The 2,690-nt window shown below is 35.3% G+C and overlaps 1 protein-coding gene across 1 annotated transcript in view; it reads left to right on the top strand.

Moving 5' to 3' along the window:
- The window catches only part of LOC106462668 (epithelial chloride channel protein-like), a 77,044-nt gene that overhangs the window by 6,289 nt on the left and 68,065 nt on the right, over positions 1 to 2,690 (top strand). The window contains exon 3 of the mRNA XM_022390289.1: positions 650 to 977. Within this exon, the coding sequence (XP_022245997.1) occupies positions 650 to 977 (328 nt within the window). The remainder of the gene's footprint in view (positions 1 to 649; positions 978 to 2,690) is intronic.

Below are 2,690 nucleotides of genomic sequence, written 5' to 3'. Positions count from 1 at the left end.
CCCGTTTTATCACTTTACAATTATAGATAGCTATGCACAGATAGCCCTTTGGGTAGCTTTGCATCAAAAGCTGAAATAAACAGGTTCTTATAACCGCAATGGACCTGGTGTGGCCTGGTGATGAAGGTGCTGGATTTCCAATCTGTGAATCGTGGGATCGAAACCCGGCGCTGAACATGTTCGCTCTTTAAGCCATGCGGGCGTTATAATGTGAAAATGTTGAAAGTTAATTCTTCCATTCTTTAGTAAAACAATAGCCCAAGAGTTGGCGGTGGGAGCTTTCTGCAGATTGCCTTCTCTCTGTTCGGCAGTTCAAAATTAGAGTCGAAGGGAGATAACATTGGAGATAGTTTTGCCATAAAATAAAACAAACAAACAAGTAATCGCCATGATAATAGAATATCGTGTTGAATTTCTTCAGACGTCAAACATGTTTCATTGTTTTTGTTTACTTCTACTAATTAACTGTATCCAACGTATTCTTTACGTTTTATTGAGAAGAAAGCATGTACTATTCTATTTATTTCTCAATACCTCTGCTGAAAGAAAAATCATGTTATTTTGTACTTTCCGTTTCCTGAACAAGAAATGAATTTTTGTTTCGTGTATAGGGACTCACTTTTTGTTTTGTTGTCATTTCATTATCCAGAATATGATCAGCAAGTCATCCCGAGATTTGTTCGCCGCTACTGACCAAAGAGCGTATTTTGGAGATGTAACTTTCTTGATCCCTAAATCCTGGAGTTTACAGGAAGGTTGGAATGAGACATTAATGGTTTTCACCACGATTGAAAAACCTGATCGAGAAGTTTTTCAAAATGCAGACATTTTTATCGAACCTGAAGGGGGAAAATTTGGAGATGGCCCATTCACTCTCCAGCACGAAGGTTGTGGCAAGCCTGGACATCACATCCAGATAACAGCAAATTTTCTAAAAAGTATAAACAATAACCAACATCCAGACTTTGGAGATACAGGTTAGTGTGACATTACTCGTACTAAATAATTTTCACAAATCATAATACAATTTTAAAGAATTCATTCAGAAGTTTACTTAACAGTAAAATTACTTACCAAATTTTATGATTGCCTAGACTTGAAATTGGTTTTATTTGTTTAAATACATTCGTGCAAAATCCATTCATTAAAGTGAAATTTGTAAAATACCATATTTTTCGATTATATAATAAATGTGTTTAGCATTTATTACTTTAAATATATATACATTTATTTAATCAAAATAGATTATACTGAAATTTAGTAGTATAACTACTTAGGTCAAATCAATCATTAGAAGAATCTTCACATCTTCTGTGACAAATTCCCAGTTGTTTGGAAAGAATTAACAAAATAAAAACAGTTCATGTCGTATGACGGCTGAAAACTAACACGATAGTTTAAAAGCTTATTCTTAGAAACTTCTAAACAGTTGATAGATTAATTTATATGACTGAAAATTAGATAGTCTTGGCTTTAGAAGTTGACCTAGTAAGGCCAGGCGTTAGGGCGATTGACTCGCAATCTGAGGGTCGCTGGTTTGAATCCCTGTCTCACTAAACATGCTCGCCCTTTCAGCCGTGAGGGCGTCATAATATGACGGTCAATCCCACTATTCGTTGGCAAAAGAGTAACTCAAGAGTTGGCAGTGGGTGGTCATAACTAGCCGCCTTCCCTCTAGTCTTTCACTGCTAAATTAGGGACGGCTAGCGCAGATAGCCCTCGTATAGCTTTGCGCGAAATTTAAAACAAACCAGATCTTTTAGAAGTTCAAATCTTTAAACGGATTAGTCTTAGATATATGTGACTTTGTTATTGTTATTAAATGGTGGGCCAGGCGCATGGTGTGCTGTTGGATATATTCTGTGCTTTCGCCTATGAGAACATTATAACTATAACAGTAAATTTCCCTATTCGTTTCAGAGGTGACATATAATTGGCGGGTGTTGCTGATTGGTTGTTCTCCTTCTGGTCCGTAGTTCTGACTTAAGGACACAGCAGATAGCCCAATGTGACTTTGCTCTGAAGACAAACAACTCTTTAACTCTGCATGTCCTGCAATAATAATAATGACAACTAGTAATAACACTGTTATTTACATAAATATAATGTATTGTTGGCCGATTCATGTCATGTGTCCATCAGTGGCACAGCGATATGTCTGAGGATTTACAATGCTAGAAACCGGGTTTCGATACCCGTGATGGGCAAAGCACAGATAGCCCATTGTGTAGATTGGTGCTTCAGTTCAAACAAACAAATCATGCCATTTATGCTTCTATTTCGTTTTCTCTGTCTGGTGTCGTAGTTTAATTAAACAGGCTTTTTCAGTAGCTAATATAATATTAAACTAGCAGAGACCCGCAAAACATTTCCGGCCAAATTAGTATCTTTATCGTAACAGTACTTCTTTAAATATAACATTTCTAGCACAATACAAACGAATTTTAATCGTAGACAACTAAATGTGTAAATCCACTTGTATATAGGCCGTACTTTATAAAACTTCAACTTATGTTAGGCCTAAGTTCGATAAAGAGATAAATTATCACTGTAACCTGTGTACGTTTTTTTTTTTACTTTAGTTTAGTTAGGACTAAACTTTAATGTAATTAATACGATCGTTAAATAAACTTATTAATGTTTTTAATATTCTGTTGTACAAAATGGTTAATAAAGTATTATTTTACATT

The sequence above is a fragment of the Limulus polyphemus genome, unplaced genomic scaffold (genome assembly GCF_000517525.1).
Source record: "Limulus polyphemus unplaced genomic scaffold, Limulus_polyphemus-2.1.2 Scaffold47, whole genome shotgun sequence".
In the NCBI taxonomy this organism is placed as follows: domain Eukaryota; kingdom Metazoa; phylum Arthropoda; class Merostomata; order Xiphosura; family Limulidae; genus Limulus; species Limulus polyphemus.
Note: the sequence above shows the minus strand (reverse complement) of the source record. Positions and strands in the feature narration are given on the sequence as shown.